Source organism: Gallus gallus, chromosome 1, assembly GCF_016699485.2.
Source record: "Gallus gallus isolate bGalGal1 chromosome 1, bGalGal1.mat.broiler.GRCg7b, whole genome shotgun sequence".
Lineage (NCBI taxonomy): Eukaryota > Metazoa > Chordata > Aves > Galliformes > Phasianidae > Gallus > Gallus gallus.
The window spans coordinates 132,411,568-132,434,808 of NC_052532.1; the positions used below are offsets into that span (position 1 = coordinate 132,411,568).

General features: G+C 40.8%; 3 protein-coding genes across 6 annotated transcripts in view; 1 reads left to right on the plus strand and 2 right to left on the minus strand.

Annotated features, from left to right (window-relative positions):
* Positions 1-387: 387 nt before the first annotated feature.
* Positions 388-2,704, minus strand: COA5 (cytochrome c oxidase assembly factor 5). The gene is made up of 3 exons (NM_001302185.2): positions 2,514-2,704; positions 2,262-2,345; positions 388-1,093 (listed from the first exon to the last, which is right to left on the minus strand). The coding sequence occupies exons 1-3, from the start codon at positions 2,613-2,615 to the stop codon at positions 1,052-1,054; spliced, it is 228 nt and encodes a 75-aa protein (NP_001289114.1). The 5' UTR covers positions 2,616-2,704; the 3' UTR covers positions 388-1,051.
* A 66-nt stretch (positions 2,705-2,770) lies between these two features.
* UNC50 (unc-50 inner nuclear membrane RNA binding protein) lies at positions 2,771-20,835 on the plus strand. 2 transcript variants are annotated; one of them, XM_025149971.3, is made up of 5 exons: positions 2,771-3,101; positions 3,824-3,944; positions 5,094-5,233; positions 5,307-5,408; positions 20,515-20,835. In XM_025149971.3, the coding sequence occupies exons 1-5, from the start codon at positions 2,822-2,824 to the stop codon at positions 20,544-20,546; spliced, it is 675 nt and encodes a 224-aa protein (XP_025005739.1). In that variant the 5' UTR covers positions 2,771-2,821; the 3' UTR covers positions 20,547-20,835. The 2 variants fall into 2 exon arrangements, with proteins under 2 accessions (XP_025005739.1, NP_001264682.1); NM_001277753.2 differs by lacking the exon at positions 20,515-20,835 and adding an exon at positions 5,842-6,154.
* MGAT4A (alpha-1,3-mannosyl-glycoprotein 4-beta-N-acetylglucosaminyltransferase A) overlaps positions 6,060-23,241 on the minus strand; it is a 79,919-nt gene continuing 62,737 nt past the window's right edge. For all 3 annotated transcript variants that reach the window (XM_015277716.4, NM_001012824.2, XM_046940944.1), the window contains exons 13-16: positions 14,770-14,848; positions 13,194-13,260; positions 11,812-11,924; positions 6,060-11,628 (exon numbers count right to left, since the gene is read on the minus strand). In XM_015277716.4, the coding sequence (XP_015133202.2) occupies positions 11,602-11,628; positions 11,812-11,924; positions 13,194-13,260; positions 14,770-14,848 (286 nt within the window). In that variant the 3' untranslated portion in view covers positions 6,060-11,601. The remainder of the gene's footprint in view (positions 11,629-11,811; positions 11,925-13,193; positions 13,261-14,769; positions 14,849-23,241) is intronic.

A 23,241-nucleotide genomic window follows, 5' to 3' on the forward strand; every position in this document is an offset into this window, starting at 1 on the left:
CCCACAAATGCAAACCAAAGAATTCAGAGAGAGAAGTGAAAACAAGAGACACGCTCAGAATTTGTGGACTGCAATTTCCAACAAACAATCAAGTCCAAATCATCATCTCTAGTTTGTGCACGTTTGGACAAAGATTACACACTTGACTGAAAAGTGATGCAAAAAGATGGTCCAGGCTCATCTCAGAGCATAAATGTTCTAAACATTTCTAGAACACAGTGAGAGTGGCCATGGTCTCCTTGCCTTTTGGGTTGTCAGGAACCCCCTCCCCCCACACCCAAACACATACAGTCAGCCACGTCCTGGCATACAGCTCTCAAGCTATCAAAAGAACACTGCCATCATTCTCCTGTACCCGTGTCAACACAATGAGAAGACAGATTACCGTAAGATTGATCAAACATCCTTTAATATGCAGAAATCAAATTTCAATCCAGTTGTCCATTGAGATTAGACCACGCTAATAAGCATGCAAAATAACATTAAAAGGAATTCGTACCATGAGGAAAGAGATACCACCCTTGTGTGTGTGGCACTGTAGAGACATCACCACTTCTACCTGTTAGGGCAGGAGTATTGGGCAATAAACTGACTGGGAAGGGAGCAACTCGCACACATCTCACCTTGGTCAACTCAACTTCTCAAGGGACAGCTCTACCCCGAGGTATTCTCTGGCACACCACTCAAGTCGAATTCCATTATTTTCTATTGCTTGTAACGGTAAAATATTAGCAGAATTAGTATAACTACAAAAGACAACTTCACTTCAAAACACAGTGATAACTTCAACAGCTTTTTCTGGATTCTGTGTATGTTATTACAAGCACGTGGCAGGTATTCATTTTGGCCAGAACTTGCAGCTTTATGCTTCCCCTCTTTTTAACATTTAAATGTACATCCAGGCATCCATCAGAACTTCCAGAAGTCAATACCTTCCATGAAAGCACTGCACAAAAGGATGTGGCACACAGAATCTTCTTACTTTAGCCTCTGTTCCAGTTAAAGTGCTGATGAACTCCAATTTCCCATGACAGGGTCTCTTCCAAGAACTTCAGTATCCCTTCCTTCCTCTGAATCTTGCCCTTGTATCCAGCTGAAAATTGAAGACAAGACACTAAGACACTAAGTTCATTTTGCAGAAGAAATACTTCAGAGCACTTACGCCACTTTGACACTTTGTAGCTTCAAAATCAAGTTCAGAATGAAGCTGAACTCGCTGTACTGAAAGTGACTGATGCAGCCAACAACTCACAGGGCTTTTCCAAATCAACAGATGTTGCAGTACCTTATATCTCACGCCAAACTAAAGTAAGTGGTAAGCATGCTATGCATTCTGATGTAAATGCAGCAACACCACAAATAAAGAGTAGTATGGAAGGCATGAACACAAAGCAATGTAAGGCTCGTTAGATCCCTTCTCCAAACAATTGACAAGCAGGACAAGGAAAATTCGGATTGTGTTTAAGGAAGAGACAGCAGCAAAGTCAATGGGACCAGGGATAACTTAAACAGAAGCATGTGAGAGCCACGTCTCCTCCCACATAACTTGAAATTCTGTGCTAGATGCTTTGTTTCATTGGACTCCCATAATGACCTAGAGACAGACATCTGAAGACAGTCATACTGCAGCATCAAGTAGTACATACTTCAAGTGCTAACAAACCCAGCATATTTTTATGTCTCTTGTCAATTTCTGGGCAAGGAACTCCGATCAAAACTAGGCAAACCTTATCTAATTACACTTTCACAGCAGGCTTCTCACCACCTAGTTTGATAACCTACTATTAAAAGGATAAAAAGCCAAACTTCCTGATCTTTCAAGTGCTCCTAATACCCCACTGCCTACCTTCAGGCACACAAACCCGTAGCAGCAGTGGAAGTGCATTCCAACATGACAGCCTCCCAACTCGAGTGCTCTCCGTACACATTTATTCCTACAACCTTACAGGCAGAACTCAGCCTAAATCAGTGCCTTAGATTACAGCTATAGCATCTATCAATGGTACTTAGATCAAGCTATGCTGAGAGCATCCACCTCACCAACCCCAGCTGTTGTGTTCTAAGCTGAACTCAATCTCAATAAGCATCTCTTCCATCTTACCCACGCCCTACAGCTTTGCTGTTCACAGCATCCCATGTGAAATCCAACGACCAAAACTGCTCCGTTTGCCGAATTAAAGGGTTTTTCTTTGGAAAACAGAGAGAAGGACTCAAAAGCACCAGGCCACAAGGAGCGACCCAACACACACACGGGCACTTACCATCGATCTTTTGCACGCAAAAAACGTGAGCTGCAAACCTTTACAGTGCCCTTCCCTCAAGCATTGCCTGGGACTTTTGTTTTCCTGCCGGATAAGAAGCAAAACGATTCGGTCACCCAGGGAGCGCCCTCAGCTCGGAGAGCTGCAGGGATGCCCCGCTCTATGTACACTCAGGGCTCCACTGAGGCACCGCGCCCGCCTCACGGGGGGCCGACGACGGCGGCGGGGCTGTAGGGGCGCGGGGCCGCTCACCTGCAGGACGCAGGGGCTCTCCAGCAGGCACTGCCGCAGGTCCTCCCGCACCCCGCTGCAGGCCTGCCCGTCCTCCTCCTTGTCCTCGTAGTACTTGGGCATGGCGGAGGGACTGCGCTACATCACGCCCGGGCGCCGCTACCGGCAAAAAGCGGGCGCCGCCATCTTGGAGCGCGCGCGGATTTCCGGCCGAAGCGCCCCGCCCGGCGGCTGCTGCTACGCGTGCGCGGCGCGACGTTGCCGGAAGCGGAACGGGCGGCGGAGCGGGCGGGGTCTCGCGCTGCGGCTGCCGTCCCTTCCCCGGCGCGATGCTGCCCACCACCTCCGTGGGCGCCCGCAGTCAGGGCAACGGCGCGCTCAGCCCCCGCGATGCGGCGCGGCACACGGCCGGAGCTAAGCGGCACAAGTACCTGCGGCGGCTGCTGCACGTGCGGCACATGGACTTCGAGTTCGCGCTGTGGCAGATGCTGTACCTGTTCACCTCCCCGCAGCGGGTCTACCGGAACTTCCACTACCGGAAGCAGACCAAGGACCAGTGGGCGCGGGACGACCCCGCCTTCCTGGTGCTCCTCAGCGTGTGGCTCTGCGGTGCGTGCGGAGGGGGCGGCGGCGGCGGCGGCGGGGGGAGGCGGGGCTGAGAGCTGCCGCGTAGGGCTGAAGCGAGCCGTGCTCTTCTCCCAGGTGACGGCGGTAGGATGAGAAGTAGTGGCTTGAAGTTGTGCGGGGGAGGGTCAGGCTGAGTGTCTGGAAGCATTTCTTCTCACAAAAAGCGGTGAGGCAGTGGCACAGCTGCCCAGGGAGGTGGTGCAGTCACCGTCCCTGGGGGTGTTCCAGAACCGTGTGGATGTGGCACTGAGGGACGTGGTCAGTGGGCATGGTGGGCACACTGAGCTGACTGTTGGACTGGGTGATCTGAGAGGTCTTTCCCAGCCTTAGTAACTCCGTGAGTCTGCCCACGGTTTTGGTTAACAAGGAGCTCTTATGAAACAATATTCTATTGCAGCACTGTGTGAATTGATAAAAATAGCTGAGGGGACGGGAGGCAATAGAATCTGCTGTTGTATCGCTGAGTTCCCCTACCGACTGGTGTTCTCCAGTCCGCAAAGGAATGATGTCATGAACAAATTGTTCTGCACTCAGTATTTCGTGGAGGGAAAAAGAAAGAGCTGTTGCACTGAAGATCACGAAGTTAAAGATAAAAAGGAAACTGGAGATTTTTTTAGCACCAAACTCAGAAAAATAATACTGATTTATAATCTCGTGCTTTCTTTTCCAAAGCTAACTTTAAAAATCTTTTTTTCTCTTTTCAGTGTCTACTGTAGGATTTGGATTTGTGCTGGACATGGGGTTTTTTGAAACAATAAAGTTGCTGCTTTGGGTCGTATTCATAGACTGCGTAGGTGTCGGTCTGCTGATAGCAACGCTGATGTGGTAAGTAGTCACAGAATCATACAATGGGTTGGTTTGGAAGGGACCTTTAAGATCATCTAGTTCCAAACCCCTGCTCTAGGCAGGTACGCCTCCCACTAGACCAGGTTGCTGAAAGCCCATCCAGCCTGGGCTTGAATGCTTCCAGGAAGGAGGCATCCACAGCCTCGCTGGGTAACCTGTTCCAGTGTCTCACCCTCACAGTAAAGAATTTCTTCCTGATATCTAGTCTAAATCTACCCTCTTCCAGTTTAAAGCCATTTCCCCTCGGAGTTCAGTGCTGCTGATGGGACACTGATGGGCCATGCTGACCGTAAGTTTTGGGCCATTGATTGTTGGACTGGATTATTTTAGCTGTCTTTTCCAAACGTGATTCTATGAAACGTTCCTTTAAAAAAAAATGCATCTTTTTCTTTACCGGTTCCTGTGAGAAAGTCCATCAGTAGAAAGGCTGTATGGTGCTGAACATCAAATGTTTTTCTTTCTTCTTCTGCTGGTTAGTCTTAAGCAATAATTCCAAGAACTTGGGGATCAAAAAGGAATCTTAATTCTTCTGCCTTGTTTCAAGTCCTTTCCTCCTGCACTTACTCATCCTTTTTTTTTTTTTTTTTTTTTGCAAAAGTTTCCCATTTGCAATGAATCTGAGGCCCTTCTTGCCTCACCTTACCCCGCATCCAGGATCTGCCTCCTTCTGACTTCTTCTTGCACAAAGAAATTTCAGAGGAAGTTACCCCAAAAGATCCGATCTCTTAACTTCCTGTTTCTAAGCATATGGACGTTTTCTGACATCAGCAGACCTTACGCTGAGTTAAACATAAGATCTCGAGGTTTGTTCTGTAGAACTGGCAACACTGGTTCTGCTGTTGTCAACGTGTAATTGCACTGATAAATTCTGCCACTGAACTATTTAAAGGAAGAGTTCTGGCGTTGTGTTACCTGCAGTGCATTTCAGCTACCTGTAGAATGCAAATACTGAAGTAAGAGATGTAACAAAAGCATTCTGAGGTCAGTTTGGCTTGATAACTCTTGAGTGTCTTTCTCTCCCAGAACAGAAGTAGCAGAGTTGGGATCTCAGATGTAGCTTGCCATCTCAAACCAGCGTCGACTTCAGAGCTTCACATTGACCACCTTTTCACCTATCTTCGCACACAGGTTCATTTCTAACAAGTACTTGGTAAAGCAGCAGAACAGAGACTACGATGTGGAGTGGGGATATGCCTTTGACGTTCATCTGAATGCTTTCTACCCACTCCTGGTCATTTTGCATTTTATCCAGCTGTTTTTCATCAACTGTAAGTAAAAGATTTTGTTTTCTCTCCACTGAAGTCATCTGTCACAGCAGCTGAGACCAACTGTCTCTTTCAGATGTCATCATACCTAATTCAGTCATTGGATATTTTGTTGGGAACACATTATGGCTGATTGCAATTGGCTATTATATCTATGTGACATTCCTTGGATACAGTGGTAAGTAATGGCAACTTTTTCTACAGGACTGAAAGAAAAAGCAAAAATTATTGTAGTCTATCAGCATGTCAGTTTGACAAAGATGTACCCAATGCATGTTTTCATCTGGGTAAACAACAGAACTTATATTTTTCACCATAGCAGCTTCCCTTGTACTTGCAGACCTGTAACATCTCAACTCGTTTTTCTTCTGTAAATCCACTTCAGAACATTCACGTAGGATAAAAATCTGGTATTGAGGTTAAGTCTGTATTTGTAGGTGACTTTACACATCCCACTTAACTCAAGTTCTCCTATATCTGCAATCAGCGCAGGGCTAATAGGACAGCAGAGCAGTACTACTTTTTCTGTCTCTCCTCAAGGCTGTTCTCCACGAAGCACCTGTTTGAAAGAGCACTCCTTCACACGTGCTTCACTTTTGCTTCTTTTTCAGCATTGCCTTTTCTGAAGAACACAGCTATCCTTCTGTATCCATTTGCACTTCTCATTGTGCTCTATTTGATCTCATTAGCGTGCGGATGGAACTTCACCAAGATGCTTTGTTCCTTTTATAAGTACAGAGTGAAATAAAAACAGGACTTCATTTATCTACTGATCATTTTTGCTTTATCTTAGCTGTCTTGGTGGCAAAGAAAACCAGTTAAGAACTGATTGTAAATGGTTGTAAATTTCTCTTTATTGTAGATAATTGTGTAAAAAAAAACTTTGAAGTGTCTTTTTTTTATTAAAATATTTACACCAGTAAACATGTTAGCGATTTTGTTCAAATACTTTTGCAGTACATTCCTACAAACAATTGTACATCTGTAACTTAAGTTTAACTGCAACAAGTCTATGTAGCGTAACTCTGACTGCAGCTATTTTGCACATACTGGCATAAGCTCTACATTACATGGGTTTTAAGTGACACCAAAGAGCAGTTTTATATAGGAATAATATTGGAATACCTTGCCTTGGGACTGCATGAAAGTAGAAGTGTTAATACTGTTGCAGTGGTAAAGCAACATCTGGCTCCAGGAAAAGAACTGTCCTCTCCTTTTATGAAAGAACTTCAGATCGTTTTATTTTAATGATTATTTCAAATACACACGGACAATGCTGGCACACAGAAGTAACATTGATGCAAGGCACAATTACCATGACCCCATACCAGGTTTCCAAATATAGCAGCAAGTTTTTTAGTCTAATCTAGAGAAGTCCAATGGATATTATTACATCCACTATTACAAGTGGGATGTTAATGAAAATGGAAGGAAAGTACGAGTTAATTTGGCCACAGAGGCTTATGGCAATGCCTACAGCTGTGAAGTCCACAAGGCAGGAGTATAAACTGACCATCACAAACAACACCTGGAAAATGAAGATGACGACTTCCCTAAGACCGTGTTCAATATGAAACGTGAGCGCTAGGATTCAGTTTCAAAAACAATGCAAGAGTAAACTGCATACAGTAAGACTTCGTATTTCAATACTAGAATTTGATCTCTAAGGAAAAACTATATCTTATCTTAAAATACCAAATATGCTGGCAGTGCATCTTACAGTACTGTGTGTTTCAGCCACTGTTAAGGCTTGAAGAGAATTGTGTTCCCCCCTCAGCAGACACTGAGCAACGTACCCCTTTTAACAAGGAAAGCACTGAACCGCTGACACAAGGAAGGCTAAGGATTCCAGTCTGCCCTGGCTAACGAGCTCCCGTCCTGCAGGCAGCTATGGCCTTACTGTACTACATTCCCTAAAAGGAATTGTAGCACCACTTAAGTTCAACACTGAAAATTCTTCACATTTAGTGCCCTCTGGTACAATACCATTGAAATCAGTGGAGGATGTGGGGCCTGTGTACCTTGCCTTCAGAGATAAAAGTTCATCCCCTCAAAACAAGGCTTCATAGTTCTCACAATTAAGTGACTTGAAGTTGTAGCTGCTCACTGTTCACAGCAGAAATCAGCAAAACCCGTAAGAACTAAAACACTCCGAGAATAATTCATTATGTATGTATCATTATGTATGGGGTGTGTTTTTAAATCAGTAATTGATGCTAACCTGAAAACAGCAGCTGCTTAAAAGCCTTTCAGCATTACACTGGTGACCGTAAAGCTAGAAAGCATAGGGCTTTTTCTTCTACTACAGCTGCTTGCCTTTGCTTGTACAGGACACATCCCTCCTTGTAAGGACAGATATAAAACTCAAGGTTGATGTATTTCAGAGGGCCAAGGTTTGAAAAATCTCATTTTTCTTCTCCATGAAATTAAAACAATATTCTGCCACGTTGGAAGCAACCTGCAAATTACTGCAATACTTCATTTGCAGCAAGCACTTCCAACAACAACAAAAGCAATAAAGAACCCCATTATTGAAATGATATAAATTAAAAAAAAAAAAAGGAGGAAAAATGTTACGTTGTCATGTGATTTTGCCAACCACTGACCACACTCCAGCCCATCCAAGGAGTGATTTATATTGTATGGGCCAAGTGTAATTGCTTTGCTCTTGACTGACTCAAGATACTTTATAATAATTCCTTTCAGAAGAGCTGGAGCGTGTGACTGAAGAGTCCAGCCTTCCACTGGCCCATAAGTCTGATAGTTCATTTTCCTAAACCACATTTCAGCTAAGGAAAAACCAGCGTGCCTTTAGGAATATTTTCTATCCATACCAACAAATTGTTGGGCTGCCTACAAAAGCACAAAGTCTTAAACGGTATCTTAGAAAGATTTGTACTAAAAAAGTACTAACGGGATTGTATTCTGTTCACATTACTTAGTTTTCAGTAGGACTACCCACTAATCGTGCATGGCAAGGTTATACTGACAGTTTTGTCTTTCCTTGGTCCAGAGCAACCATGGTCAGCTCCGAAGAGCCGGTGCTATGACCAGCTGCTCTGCTTGGCATCCAATGCACGACACTAAGAACAATTCAACCAAAAAATGATTTTTTCTGTTAATGACTTTGGGTTCAAGTCATCTTTTCTGAAGCAGCTAACAGGATCATAGGATAACATGGTTTACTTTGAAACACTTGCCGTTATTTGATTACTACAAGATTCACCGACCTACAGGGGATTTTTAAGACCCCTTAGAAAAAAAACAAAAAAAACCTAGTTAAATGTAGGAAAACAACTTCTGTCCAAATCAGGTAAGTGGTTTAAGATGCTGAGAGGAACTCTTGTGGTAATAATTTAACTTGTGGCGCATGTAAGATTCACGGCCCATCTGGAACATACCCAGTCACAGAGTACCTGAGGCAGTGACTGCTGAACCAGGCAGCCAAAGCATTCTTCTTTCAGCAGTAGTTCCAGGAAGGAGACTTGCACTTCATTAGACCGACTTGAGGATTAGAACTGGAAAGTCTGAAAGCCCAAAATAGCTCCGTAGAGATAATTTCCAAGCAATTCTGCAGAACTTTCTGATAGGTCTGAATTTACCTGAATCTGCAAAACTTCATTTGTGGCACAATTACTGCAAAAATATATAAGCTCAAGAAGATCATAAGCATTAAGGGAGCCCAACTCCTGCTGATACAATGCAATGAGAATGCAGTCATCCTTAAGAAGAAACAAACCCCAAACTTGGATGCTTTATCAAGCTCTAGTTAATTTGTTGCTTTTGATAAATGCCCTCTTGATGTTCTTGAGAACTACATGTACTGGTAACCCCCCCAGTTTGGTAGTGAATGTTGTAAGGGATTTATCTAATTACATCTATTGTCAATGATTGATTTTAACAACTGTGAAACATTAGAAACAGTGATGCTTTGACAGTAAGCGCATCATCAATAAATGGTACCAGTGAACTTAGGAACTCACGGAAAAAGATAAAAGTCACTATCAACACAACAACTTGTTTTAAGAAACTATGGTACTTAATGTATTTCTGCAATCAAAACCATAGTAAGTAGCTGAAGCCTACCTTGTCTGCATCATTCATTCACAGACACAGCTGAGAAGAAAACCTACTTCCTTAGACCTGTGCTAGTTAATGTGTGATAAAAAGCCACTGCAGGCTAATAGTTTGATGGAATGGCATTGTACATACAACAAACTGGGATATGGCAGCACAACAGGCTAGATTCAGGTAGAATTTTGAGCCAACCTTCCTCACTTTTATTTAAAGCATCTGATATAATCAGGAAAAAAAGCAAACAAGGTTTGCCTGATAGGTTTCTTATTTTTTCGACTTAAACCTGTCCATCGACATAGGACTTCTGTGTACAAATCTTATCTTCGCTGTGCCCTCAGACAACATAGCTAAAACAAAATGACTGGTCTGTAGAAGTAGTTCTGCTTATCAACTTGGACACTGCTGCTCTGGCTAAGCTACAACACAATTAGCCAAGGAGGGAGAAGAAAAGACAAGTTGACTCTATCCCAGTGGTGATAGCTCTTAGCTTGCAGTGCTGGAGTCAGGTCTAGGCTCCTGCTCCTTAACGGTAGGTCACAAAAAAAGAGGCCAAACCTATTAGAACTTTCCTGCTAGAGACATGAATCCAAGATTTTCACCTTAGATTGCAGACCCTGTAGCAGGTTTTGCACGTCTGTGCTCTGACCACAGAGTTGCTGGGGATAAGGGAGCTCCTCCTCATAAGGAAAACTACACCAGCTTTTGAGATGTCCGTTCCAAGAGGCTGCTTCGCAGCATGGCTGAGAATCCCCAGGCCAGGGAGAGGCCTCCCTCCAGCATCAATCAGGCACTTCATTCCTGCTGGAGAGGAAAACCTGCCTCTTCTTCCTGACCATCTCTGAGCAGGTAACAAATCTTCCCACATCTGTGTCATAAGCACCTTCACCTAGGCTGAAGGACTCTTAAGAACAGTGGCAGCATTAGTACTGCAGCAATTCCACTCCAGATTTAATCCAAACCCCTTTTCCTGACAGAGTTTCTAATTTAAGATCACTGTTGTTTCCTTTGCAACAAAAAGGCAGGGCACTAACTAACTTGAGGCCCAATTCACTTCTTATTTTAATAAGAGCGAGTTATTACTAAAGGAGGCGATCCAAAACCTTATTTTTGAACAATGAAAGAAAATATAAATAAACCAGAACTACTCACTGTGATGCATCTAAAAGAAACACTGCAACAACTGCTTAAAAGAAGACCTCTGTAGATCAAGTGTATCTAGTTACTATTAACTCTTTAGAAAGAAGTTAACTTCTGTCATTCCAAAGTAAAGCTGGGGAATACGTCTTTTAGTACAGAAAATGAATTTGTCCAGGCTAGGAAATGTCTAAAAAGTTTTGTTGTTTTTTTTTTTTCCTTTTTTTTTCTTTTTTTTTTTTAGAAAGAACAGTTTGGAATTGAAAAACTCTTCTAAAATGCCATGGATTCCTGTATCTAAAATCACTGCAGATTTAGTACATAATACGAAATAAGACATTTCAACATGCTCTTCATGTGGCTACAAACTGTACATAGTGGAATCTCATCGTTCCAAAGCAGAATCCTCTTTAGAACTCTGTTAAATGCCTCTGAACATCATTCAAATTCTGTGTACAAAACTACATAATTTAGAAACTTAAGCAAGTTGTTTTTGTTTGTAACATGGCAGTATATTTGAAATATGGTATTAATTTATGTTTGCATCTGCAAAGAAAAATGTAGAAAGATAACTTAAACTAGAGAATTCATAAGAAAAACTATATCAATTTAAAATTTTACTGCATAAAAATATGTACTTTTCAAATTATTTTAATAAATTAAACATCCCTAACATTTTTAATATATATCCCTGACAATCTATAAAAGAGGGTTCTTGTTATAGAAAATAAATGAAACTCCGAAAGTACCCCCTTCATAAAACATATTTAACAATAATTATATATTTTTCTTCTTTCAGGAATGTAACAATATGTACAACTTCTCTATATTACCATACTATCAAAATAGTACAGATTAAGCGTTGTAGGGTTCTGCAACCGTAAGATGGTAAAGTCATGTTGAAGTGGAGGGCAACTTAGGCCTCAGACGAACGTTATCAGTGTGGAGCATCAGTTTCTGGATGGATCAGATAAGAAGGGGTAAATACAATCTTCTCATCTACAGTAGATTTCACGAGAGGTAGAGTTCAAGTGAAAATGAAAGATTTGGAATAAGGTGCATGCTCAGTATTTTCAATTTGTGACTCGTTAAGGATGTCAGATTTTATAGGAAAAGTTTTCAAGGATTCCCTCTTATCCCTCTAACGGGGATTTCGACGATCAGTTTGTCATCTTTTTAATATGAATCTGAAACAGAGAAGCAGAAAAAAAAAAAACACCATTACATTTTTAAGGAGATTGCAGTCCTCTCAACAATAGGAAGTAGCTGTTTTCAGCACTAGCCAAAATTTCGAGCTTCAGACACACTGAAGGAATAAAGAAATCTCACATGTGCAGTTTTTATTTTTAGAAGATTATTCCATCTCTCACCTCATTCAGAATTGCCCAGACTGCTGAATTCTGTATTACTGAAAGCCGGAATGATGAAATGGGGTTTAGGCTGGGGTCAACCGTTCCTTCAGCTACACCGTTTTCAAACTTCCCTGCAAAAGAAGTGAAAGTATACCCTCAATTAACTTCTAGTCAACAAAGCACAGCCTCTATGTCCAAAAAATGCATTTACAGTATCACAATGCACAGCTGATACTGGGTGCTGCTGAATGCACGGCTGACTAGTATCATTAGTATCATGCTTTAGTATTAGATATGGAGATTGGCGGCCCTGCCTCTGGTAGGGGGGCTGGATCTTGATGATCCTTAAGGTCCCTTCCAACCCAAGCCATTCTGTGATTCTATGATTTCCCAAACCAGAAAACAGCCTATGACTTCGGTATCAATTTGCTGATACTATACCAGCAGTCAAGACGGGAGATGTCATCGGAGAAGCCAGACCTGAACAAGATGACACTAAAGAATCAGAACTTCAGAACTGTCTGCAGTATGAGCACCTCTGATGATCATAGGAGATTTTAACACAGATTTTCACATAACATTGTGGACCTAAATATGAAGCCCCTGGCTTCTGTGTGTTCAAAGAGCACTGAGCACATTCATGCTTAATGTACTCCCATTTAAAGAATCCTTAAGTATATTACAATTAATAAGAATCTAGATTAAAAGCCCAGTAAGAGTTTACACTTGAAATGTAAGTGCATCAACTGTAATTCATTACGATGAAAAAAAAATTGCTTTCATTATAATTGGGATGTCCATCCGATATCAAACACAGTAAAAAAAAAAAGTTGGATTGAACAGTATCCAAACCTGATCCACAAGTAACATTTCTCTTTCTTGACAACAGGTATCCTGCCATTTCCTGCCCCTTTCTCCAGCAGCCACTTGGTTACAGAAATGCCAATCTCATCCCGTGACAAAAAGGGCTGATTGTCTGACTGTAGGGTTGGTTCAAACCCCAGTCCCTGTTGACAGGCACTCGAGCACAACAACTCACTGGGAGCAAAACAGCTCACTGGGAGGGACTCGTGTAGCCACAGGACATGAGAGATGATCTTATGCAACCTGGAGATGCCTGAATGGTAATGTAGGTTGATGTATTCTGGCAGAGAAGCTGGGCACAGCCGCATTACAGTTAACAGTCACAACAGGCCTTTGTTTAGTACATCAGTCTCAAATAATAAATACTGGAAGCAATTTGAACTAAAGTCTACAAGGTCACACATCCAAAATGAAGGAACAAAACCCAGATTTAGGTTTCGTTTGGTTTTAATTAAAGTGTCTTATCTGTTGCAGTAGTAACAAAACATATGGCATTTTATATGAGTAAGAAAAAAGCATTGCTGTCTGTGGCATACCTATTCTGAAGTAACCATCCTCTAAGCGTTTGTCTTTGGTTTCTTTGCTTAGTACCAGTTCTTCATTCTACAATAACAAAGCACAGATAAGTTTGTTTATTTTTCACATATGATATTGCCAAGGAAGGCCAAATTTGTACACACTTGTTATATATTCAGCATCCGTCTTATCTAAATAAATTATAAACCAGTATAGAATAGTTATTTATAGCCTTTGGTAAGCCAACACAAAAATATGTACTCCAGAATGGAACTGTATTTGGCTTCAAAGTAGAAAAAGGAAGTACTTTAAGTGCCCCACTTAACTGATACGTCAACTGCCACATGGACAAAATACATAGCAGACAGGGGTGCACACAGAAAAAGAAAAGCAAAACCAAAATCTTGCCTTGTTTTCCTATGGTTGAGCCAGAGGTTTCTCTCAGGCCAAATGAAACTTACAGCTCATTTTTTTGATGTAAGAATTTGGGTAAAATGGAAAGCCTTCAGACCAGCAAAGGAAGCATTTCAATTATCACTACCTTACTGAAAAGGGTGGATATCAATAAGCTTCTTTCATAAGCACAGAAAAATAAAACTGTAGACCAGAGCGTCAAAAACAGCCTGAAAATTGCAACCAGAATCACACGACCCACTACTACTACAAAACCACTCTGAGAATTTCCTAGGAATCAGTTACGATTTCTTGACAGGCATGGGACATTAAATCCATCTGCAATCTGTTTTCCCCCTCTCAAAACCCAGACCAATCCAGTTTAGTTTTTGGCACTATGCAACCCCTCCGTGATCATTTACTTATTACTGCTATTTTAAATTTGGTGTAAGGCACTTAAAGAATAGATTTCAAGAAACCCGCATCGGTTGTATGGGAGAAGTCAGACATATTTTGCTATTTTAATACCATATAAAACAAATTTGTTTGAAGTAATATCCTAAACCTTTCCCAGAGTTTTGTGATATAAGTGATTAGGTGTAATATCCAATTGAAGAAAAAGAGCCTGTATCGTCTGGCTTCAAGCTGGACTATATTTTAGACAGTATAGTGCTCCTCTGAAATAAAATTCAGACTGATTTATGGTGGAAAAAATTGGGTCATCAGGAGAAAGACACAGATTTAGTCTGAGAATCCAGATACTGAAAAATCTGTATGGATTTGTGGTAAGGTCTGGATGTATGTCAATTCCTGAACCAAGTTGTTTTTTTTTCCTAACTAGGTCAAAAAGGAGACTGATTTAGCTTTCCCCTTTTCCAAAACACACAGGAAAGGGCAGATTATTTGGTTATTTTTGTTTTAAATAGTAACAGTGAATTGGAAGAAAATGGAGTTGTTCACCTCCAAATTACCAACAATACTTGTAATAGGCTGCGTTCTGAAGGAATATCTGAATAGTTCCAGTAACTAATAATGTGAAAAGAGCCAATCTTAAAAAAAATAAAGTACAAGCACCAAAAGCCTACAGTTATAAAAGAAACCATCAGGTCTGTCTTACTCTGTTAATAAAAGGGGAAGGCAATACAATTATGAGGCTTTGCTTTTATCCTATAAGGAAGCAGAAACAAATTAATGTGTTCATACCTGAAAGGGCAAAACTTCCACGGTTGTGTTTAAAAGTATATCTCCTGGATGCTCTGGATTGCCACTGTGGAACAAGTACCTATGAATAAAATGGAAACGTAAGACAGTCTACATATATCAATCGTCGATCAATCAATAGCGATGTTACCACCTTATGCATTGCTGATCACTTTATCTGAGTTATAATAATAAATGCAACTTGTATACCAGACCTACATCAACTGATGACTGGACAAGTGAAAGTTGGTTTCACATACTACTGCAATCGAAAGGGCTAGCTAAAATTTTTGCGTTTGTTAAAGAGCAGCTGGGTAACGTTTTACTAGGAAGATCCCTAGAGCTGATCTCCACACATTGCATTACACAAAGCAGCCAACACTGAAACTACTATTGCCAGGTATGCACTGGCATCACTTCCAGCCTCTCCCTTTTGCCTCCCATGCCTGGTCAGCTCCTTCTTGTGCCACCAGAATGAATTCTGCAGATCTATTCTGAACCAGGTCAGGAAATGTATCTGCGTGGACTGTCTTGCCAGACTTGTTTTCCCTGAGACCCGACCTCTGCTCTGGTTCTTTGCACAGCCTCATTAATGACTGTGCCAGGAACTCCCAGCCAATACACTAACAATATCTGAATTCAAACTTCTATTCCAGAGACAGATTATTATTGCAATATAGGTACATTTTTTCTTTGTTAACAAAATCGTTTTGTTTTTTTTTTAATGTACAAAGGATTATTATATTACATACCCATAGAAAGTCCCCATTAACCTCATTCCAATGAGTAATTAATGATTTTCTTTAATGCAAAAGAGCAAATACATCTTAAACTGTACCCAAACCTTCCCTAAAATTTCTAAGTAGTGAAGTGCAAGTCTTAGAATTCCAACTACCTCCTCTCCAACAGGTTCTGCACACCTGCAGATAGTCAGTTACAAAAGACAGGCTTTAATTTCTCTTTTTTTATATATAAACCTCTCGATACCAAACAGACATACACAAGTAAATAAGTAACAATATTTATTACCACTAGGTGGTATCAACGCTTGAAAAGTTGCTCATTTCTTCTTATTTTTTTTCTAGGAGACCACAGAGGTGTTTGTTCAGATTACTGTCTGAAAACTGCTTATATATTACACCCACTCAAAAGACACTTTTAACAAACCTAATTTACTCTTAATACATTCAAATGAATATGTTAAAAAAAATAATCTATCAACACATTTCAAACCTTCCTTCAATTGGAAACTAGAGAAATAAACATTAAGCACTACCTTCCACATTAAACACATCACCAGCCAGGGACAAAATTAGTTCAGAAATTATCGCTTGATTAAAATTACAAACATGAGCTCCATTTGCAATTTATTAAGACATAATTGCAGATGTCAATTCCAGATTGTCTTTATCCAGTATGTCTGAAGCCAGGTAGGTACTTGCCATTAATCCACACTCCGTAGCTACAAGTCAAGAAGTAGAACAGAACCCTCTGACCCCGAATTAGAAACGTCTGTGGTAATAATAGGAATTAATTTAAAAACACACAGACACACAGAGGCACGTAACATTTATCAAGGCTCAGACGAGTCAACAATCATAGATTCAGATCTCAGAAAGCTACACTGATCCCCACTGCACTGATTTCAGCAGAATTTCCTGCACTCAACTGCAAGACAGCTGGATTCGGTCAGCTCCAACACTGCACGTACTGTATGCACCTCTGCGATCATGTGCTCCCAGTGGAAGATAACACTGCGGGGGTGGGCCGTGTGGGAGGAAGTGGTGGTTGGGTTCTGTTTTGTTTCAAGAGCAGCCCTACTGCCACAGCAGCCATTTCTCCTACTGTGCTGACTTCTGAAACACAGGTGGGGTTTCTCTCCCAGCCCCAGACCTTACCAAGCCAGGAGGGCATCGAGCTCAAAAGCTGCTAAGATGCTGAAACCACCATGGGAAGTAATAAAAACTATTTCTCTGTAATCAAGCCCACTTTTTTTTTTCAGTCTGTTTTCTATATCCGTCTACCATATGCACATACATATAACATATGCATATGTCACATCTTATTTAGGATTATGTTTAGAACAGAAGGGATATTTTTATATCTGAGCCCTGCCTGAGCGCTTGTCAGATAACACCTACTCTGACAGAAGTTGCACAGATACGAAAAATAGAAGCGCATAACACAGCTCTTATCTATAATCAATCTTCTGCTTAGAAATACAGTTTATGAATTAGAAGATTCCCTTTGAAATAACATTTAATTTACAAATGAGCGGCTGTTCTACAGCTCCTAAAAGCAGCCTCATTTAGCTGTCCTTTTATGAGGCTCGTCTCCTTGACACGCTGATAAATCACAAGCTTTCAAGGCTTTCAGGCTATGAAATGTTCTTCTGGAGACCAAAAGACAGAGACAGAAAGCCACCAAAGCTGCCGTGCTTTTAGTTAAGTCATTCTGACATCTGTCCTGGGATTTATAGGTGGCAGCCCTCGGAAATACTACAAGCCACGCACCTTTTTTTCTCCACTTCGTTTAACTGGTATTTTCCCCCAGGATGGAATCAAAAACATTTTTGTCTATTTGCTGCTTAAACATAATGCCTTCTGAACCATTCTTTCAAATTAAAATTCTGAAAGCCACAGGCCTGTTAAGTATAATAATCCCAGCAAACGCACACTAACCTGAGGTTATAAAACACCACGCTTGCCTTGCAGAACATTACTTCACAGCCTGCTTTCACACCAGAACACAGGTGGGCAACTTGGACATTCTTGATGGAAATCATCAGCAAAAGGCAACTCTGACTCACAACTAGTAAATGAAATACCGATGTATCTCGACTTCAGAGAACCTTTTTCACTATCAGCCTCTCTTTAATCTAAAGAGGCCGAGGTCAAACATAATAGCTAGCGCATAATAGCTAGCTACTGCACGTATCCAAAAACAGAGACAACCTCCTGTCTACAGGAGTTATTGTATGTATGAACAAGAGCTCACATTCCGTTCTTAACCTCCATAGAATAAGAGAGTGGAAGATGCTAGACATGAACATCTCACATCGCATGAAGTAAAATACATAAAACAAATCAAAGTACACTGAAGATTAAGAAAACAAAGTGGAGCAAAGTCAAAGTTGCAAAGAAAATTTCAGTCTTCACATGGAGTGACCTGAATATTGAAGCCGAGGATTTGACTTCAGCCCACAGAACTAGATACACCACTAAGCTGAAACCAGTGCTCATACGCACCCTAGCTAAACAGGATGAAGGGCAGAAGAATGCTTGTCAATACGCTGACAAGATACCATTAGCTTGCCAGTGCACTAAACTGACAAATACTTAAAGATATATATATATAATGCTCCAATTTAGAACTTGCCCAGTAGTGAGAGCCTACAAAGATTCCCATTTTTGTAGCAACTTCCCAAAATGTGTTTATCAACGCGTGTTTATTAATTTCTATGTGCATTAATATCAAATACTATTCATCTACATATGTTTACCTTCAGTATTCTTTGAATAGTTAACACTTTTCCATCTTTAAGTACTGATGCTTTCACCCATGCTAAGCTAACTTCAACCCTTTACTGTCTCTGTATTTTGCTTAAGGAGTGGACCCCTTTCTTCTTTCCCACACACTGAGACTCAGAGAACTGAGTCTAAATTTCCAGATCTGTTTCCATTCAGGCACTCAGCAGTCTGTCTTACTGTCTCTTATACTTTATTAAACACAAAAATCATTGGCATTCCCATTTTTTTTTTTAAACACAACGTGCAACTCTATGCATCTTCTGTTTGGTTGAGCCATTACAAAGAGAACGTAGATCAGGAGACTACAAGCTTACCAGTAAATGGCAGCATTATGAAAGGAAATAATACAAGAAAAATCTTAAAAATGCCAAATTCACAGCTACTGCCAATGCATTTTTTGTTTTGAAGAAAACAGACTCATCTCATGTGATGCTCAACACAAATATTCCAGGAATCTATTGATGACTGTGGGCCTTCGTCTTCTGTAAATAACAGGAATCAAAGCTTTTTCTCTGCACTTCCCAGTGTGCCCGTTTAGCAATTTGATATACCTTCGTCTATTCCATCTTCAGAAAAAGGAAGAGAGAGAGGAAGGCAGAGAGGAAACGTTTCCTTCCACGTCTGCACAGATTGTTCACCAGCACCAGGGAACACACCAGCTTTTAGTTCTGCACAAGGTGAATTTCTATAACAGTAACAGTCAGACAGCAAGGTTTGGGCTCTCCACAAATGCTGTAACCCCTGCAAGAGTTATTATCCACCAAATCTATCCTGTCTTTTTGATCTCTGGATGCAAATAGGATAAAAGAAATCTAATCTAACCCCTCTCTGTCATTTTCCCAGAACCCTCATTAGAAAATGTTATTTTCACTGTTACTGGAAACATGCATTAACCTTACATTACTTTCCATGTTTTTCTTGTATAACATATAAAAGAAAGATTAATAACTTCTTTTCCATCCCTCAGGTTCAGTTTTCTTTCCTATCCTTTAGGCCACTTACCCATTCCTTTGCAAAAACTGCTTATACTTGAGGGGAAAAAAAATAGCTTTATTATGCAAGTCTATATAAATACCCACACGCCCATACACACAAATAATTCCTAAGATGTAAGGAATTTTTGTCTTGTTAGTTTCTGATTCAAAACACAGGGGACAAGGGGGGAGGAACTTCTACCTCCACTCACTTTTACGCAAAATGTTTGGTAGGATTTCATTTTCTCTGCCCCAAACTGTCTCACTGTCTATAACATATATTAAGGATATACACACAGGCTGCTCCGAAAGCAATGCCTCCTGTTTATTTCCATGCAAACTACATCAGATACAAAGAGTGCAATAACACTGTCTGATAGAGCAAATTCACAGCTACAAAACACTGGTTCTCAACACAGTCACCACCATTAGCTATGTGTTTTCACCAGCAACAAACAAGAGCCTGCATGCTGCCCTCATAAAAATCTGCATGTCCATCTGGACCATGGCTTAACTTTCACGTCACTGTTGCCACTACTGAAACGCACCACCCACCCCTCATTGTGCTCACATCCACTGTTTGGTCTCCATAAACGTTCAGCAAGTGTCAGTGAATGTCAGCGGGCACCATTTTTTCTGCATGGAGGAACTCAATGCCACATCTTTGCTCCATATGCACTTCCATGTCAGACACCGCTGTGTCAGACCACCCCCCTGCTGCCATCTGTCACATGGCAACAACATGGAATGGGATGTTGGTGGGAAGGTTCAACCTCTACAGCAGTCCCACCAACATCCACCTCTGTCATCATGGGCCAACATTATAACATAGAAGGCATTACTTTCATTATAGGCCTCGTATACATACACACACACACACACACACACACTTCTCCAGAAGTGCTCCAATCAGTTTTCTCAAGCCCTGGCATTTACTAACGTTTGAGATGCACTTGGGTATGGACAACCTCACAGGATGCTGGATGCAATTATGACATATCAGACACTCAAGCCCTTCGGGAAATCAAATTAAGTAATTTAGGGTATCACTAGAAGCATTAGACACCTAACATTCAGGCAACTGCATTAAGCCTCTTTATATTTCTGACCAAGAACAGTAAACCCAGGAACACTGCCAAATACACAAATCTGGAGTATTAGTGCCATTAAGGAGGAAGCAGCATGTCCTTGGCTCAGGCAGCTCTTTTCTTCTGTCTCTGATCCATGCTTTCTTTTCTTTTCAGATGAAGCACTTGCCTCATCACTGCAGGCATAGTTCCATGCTCGGAGCAACCGGCATCAGTGGCTGGGAGCCTGCCTGCCTGCCAAGTCCCTGCTGCCAGTGTATCCATTTGAGGATGTTCAACTCATTAGTACAGAAGCTTATGTAAACACAGAAACCAAGTCCTCAATTCCTCTTCTTTTTTCCACCCTCCCACATTGAAAACATTAGCCCAACTGAAATGCACTGAAGCACTAAAACTTTAAGAAATTTATGAGACTTCCAAATGTTTCCTATCAACTGATATCACAATTAAAGCTTAATAAAATGATAATATGTTAAATTTTAATAACCTATTCTATAACTACGCATTTAGAATACGGATTATTTCTGAGTTGCACATCGTGCAGCTGTGTGCATGTGTTATGTCAGCTAGAACTGCACAGGAATGGCAGGATGTATTGCACCGTGCTGAAGGAGAGCTTGCTCCTACAATGAACAGCTTTAAAAGCTGTGCTGCTTTTCCACTATAATGAAGTGGGCTTAATAGCAGGATAGCAACCATCACTTTTTAAGTAGGTGATTTTCAGCACTGTCACAATAATTTAAAAGCAAAGTAACTCACATGTTTGGTTATCAGGTGCCAGACAACACACAATGCAATAAGTTTCAAGTTCAAACAATCAAATACATAATTCCCATTGATGCAAGAAATATATGTTGTGAGAAGCTACCACAGGACACGCTCACAAGGTTAACATCACGTGATCCTTCCCTGGGATTCTAGGGTCAACAGCAGAGAAAATTGGATAGTTATTCTCAAATACCACACCTCAAGTGGCTACGCCAACATCAGAATACAAAGTAGTAAATGTAATCTACAAGCAGATTTGTCCAAGTATTAAGATTCTAGCTTAAAGATGAAATGCCAGACAGCAAGGTCCACCTCATAAAACTACTTTATGAACCATCAATGGCACGTTATGAGGACTACTTGATCACTTGTTAAAAACAAGGACACAGCTATGAGGCAACTAGAGTTAAAAGCAGAGGAGTGTAAGAACAAAAGAAATCTACACACAAAACCAAAGAAAACACAAGTTCTGCTAACCCTTTTGAAAATACCCTAACACTGCTAAGCAGTCACAGAGAAAGAAGGATGAGTCTTATATTTAAAAAATGTAACACAAACTTGCATATAAAATAGTGAGGTTAAATTCCTCCTTCCCACAGTATAAAATACATTCTTGTCATTTTCCACTGCTTTTTTTTTTCCCAATAAAGATTAGCATTTGAAAGCAATCTGAACTGAAACAAACTTGAAACCCTTTACTTTTGTAAATATCCACTCCAAATTCCTACTGCAGAAAAGCTGACAAGTGTATACATAACCTAAACAAAATGTCCATAGGTTACGTAGTTCCAAGGGCTTCCTTGGTGTTACTTGGTGTTTTCAAAGAACAAGCTCCAGTGTCCAAAGCTCTACGCAATGAGCTCCTTGGGCTCAATGCAATGAGCAACTTGGGCTCAACATCCATCACTAACCCCACTGAAGAAAAGGGGTAACCGGCAAAGAAAAGTAATATTTACAGTTATTTGTAGTAACCAGAATTAGTGCTAGTGCTTAATGTAAATTCAAATAGTAATAATGTGAACGTCATAATGTAACTTTTAAACACGACTGTCAGATGCAATAACTAAGTGAGCCTGGAACAACAGTATATAATGAGATGGCAAAGTGAATTTTGATAATTATCCAACGACCTAAAGGAAAAGAAATTCAGTATTTCTTGTCTTTACAACGTAGGCTGTTTTGAGCATTCAGAAAGTAGTCCGTTCATTTGAAAAAAAAACTAAACCTCCCGCAGTGGTGAACAATTCATTCCTTAGTAAGAAAGTCAGTGGATCTACTTTCAGTCTCAAGGATGTGCTACTGTAACAGCGGTATGCGCCTTTGCATTATTGCAAAAATAAGAATGAGAATTTAGCTTTCTATCAAGGGACTTCAGTGTTCTGGCTGGAAATCTTTCACTTGGAAACGACTGAAACGATTCAGTCTAAGTATTTAGAGTACTAAAATGAATGTTAGACAGTTTCAATTTATACATCCCTCTGCTTCTTCAGGTGTGGTTTAGAACAATCGATGTCTGACTTCGGCATTCAGCAGGGATATGCCATCTAAGTTTAACACAAAACAGCCACTAATGTTCTTTTCTGTTCCACTACATGAGTTCAGATCTCACTTGAGATTACTAAGAAATCCTTGCCTCTGTTATCTCTGACAATATTCTCAGGTCTCAAAAATGAAGTATTCAAAGGCTTGATCAAAGTGAATTACCAAACTGCTGTACTCAACAGAAAATTTCAATTCAGTTCTGCAAAAAAAAGGTTTGGCATGGAAAAATAAACTCTAGGAACAAGTTAGTGCTCTGTCACACTGTAACAGACCTGCCATTCATTCTGCCAGTTGCGGTCAATATTTCCATTAAGAAGCTTGTTTAGCAAGGATTTATTACTGGAGCTATTAAGCAGTTACACCTCAAACCCACCTGGCAGACAACGTTTCATGCAAATTCAAAGAGCTATTCTACTTCTTTAAAAACACAAACAGCATCTGCTGTGCCCCTTCACAAGCACAAGATGGCTTTCAAAAGCGTATCTTAGAATCACAGAATCATAGAATCACCAAGGTTGGAAAAGACCCACAGGATCGCCCAGTCCAACCATTTACCCATCACCAATAGTTCGC